General features: G+C 44.1%; 1 protein-coding gene across 1 annotated transcript; it reads right to left on the bottom strand.

The window, feature by feature from the left end:
- Positions 1-7: 7 nt before the first annotated feature.
- LOC107181441 (olfactory receptor 4C12-like) lies at positions 8-622 on the bottom strand (the record flags this gene model as incomplete). Its single annotated transcript, XM_015557323.1, has 1 exon — positions 8-622. A coding segment is annotated over exon 1 (615 nt), but the record flags the coding sequence as incomplete, so codon positions are not given.
- Positions 623-628: the final 6 nt, after the last annotated feature.

The following is a 628-nucleotide window of genomic DNA, read 5'->3' as shown; positions in this document are numbered from 1 at the left end:
TCAATAAGCAGATGAACCCACTATTGGCAGCAACAAAGAGACCCAGGGTATGAGTGTCCATGCAGACGAGTTTCAACAAAGGGTACAAGTCACACATGAAATGATCTATGACATTGGGGCCACAGAATGGCAGCCAGACTGTGAAGAGGATCTGAATGGTTGCATGGAGAAATCCTCCAGCCCATGCCACTCCCAGGAGGAGAATGCACAGCTTATGGCTCATGATGGTGGTATAGTGCAGAGGTTTGCAAATGGCGACATAGCGATCATAGGCCATCACCGTCAACAGAATGATCTCAGTAGCACCAAAAATGTGTTCTGCATAGACTTGAGCCATACAACCATTAAAAGAGATCATTTTCTTTTCATGAAGGGAATCCACAATCATCTTAGGAGCTGAAGAAGAACAATAGATTAGGTCTATCAAGGAAAGGTGGGTCAGGAAGAAGTACATGGGGGAGTTCAGAGCCTGGCTGGTGGTAATGGTAACCACAATTAGCAGGTTGCCTGAGAGTGTTACCATGTATAAGACCAAAAATAACAGAAACACGACTTTCTGCATCTGAGGGTTCTGGGTAAGTCCTGTTAAAATGAATTCAGTCACATTCCTTTTATTCTCCATCTATGT

This window comes from Myotis davidii, unplaced genomic scaffold, assembly GCF_000327345.1.
Source record: "Myotis davidii unplaced genomic scaffold, ASM32734v1 C62883540, whole genome shotgun sequence".
Classification (NCBI taxonomy): domain Eukaryota; kingdom Metazoa; phylum Chordata; class Mammalia; order Chiroptera; family Vespertilionidae; genus Myotis; species Myotis davidii.
The sequence above is the reverse complement of the archived record's forward strand: the minus strand, read 5'-3'. Positions and strand labels throughout refer to the sequence as shown.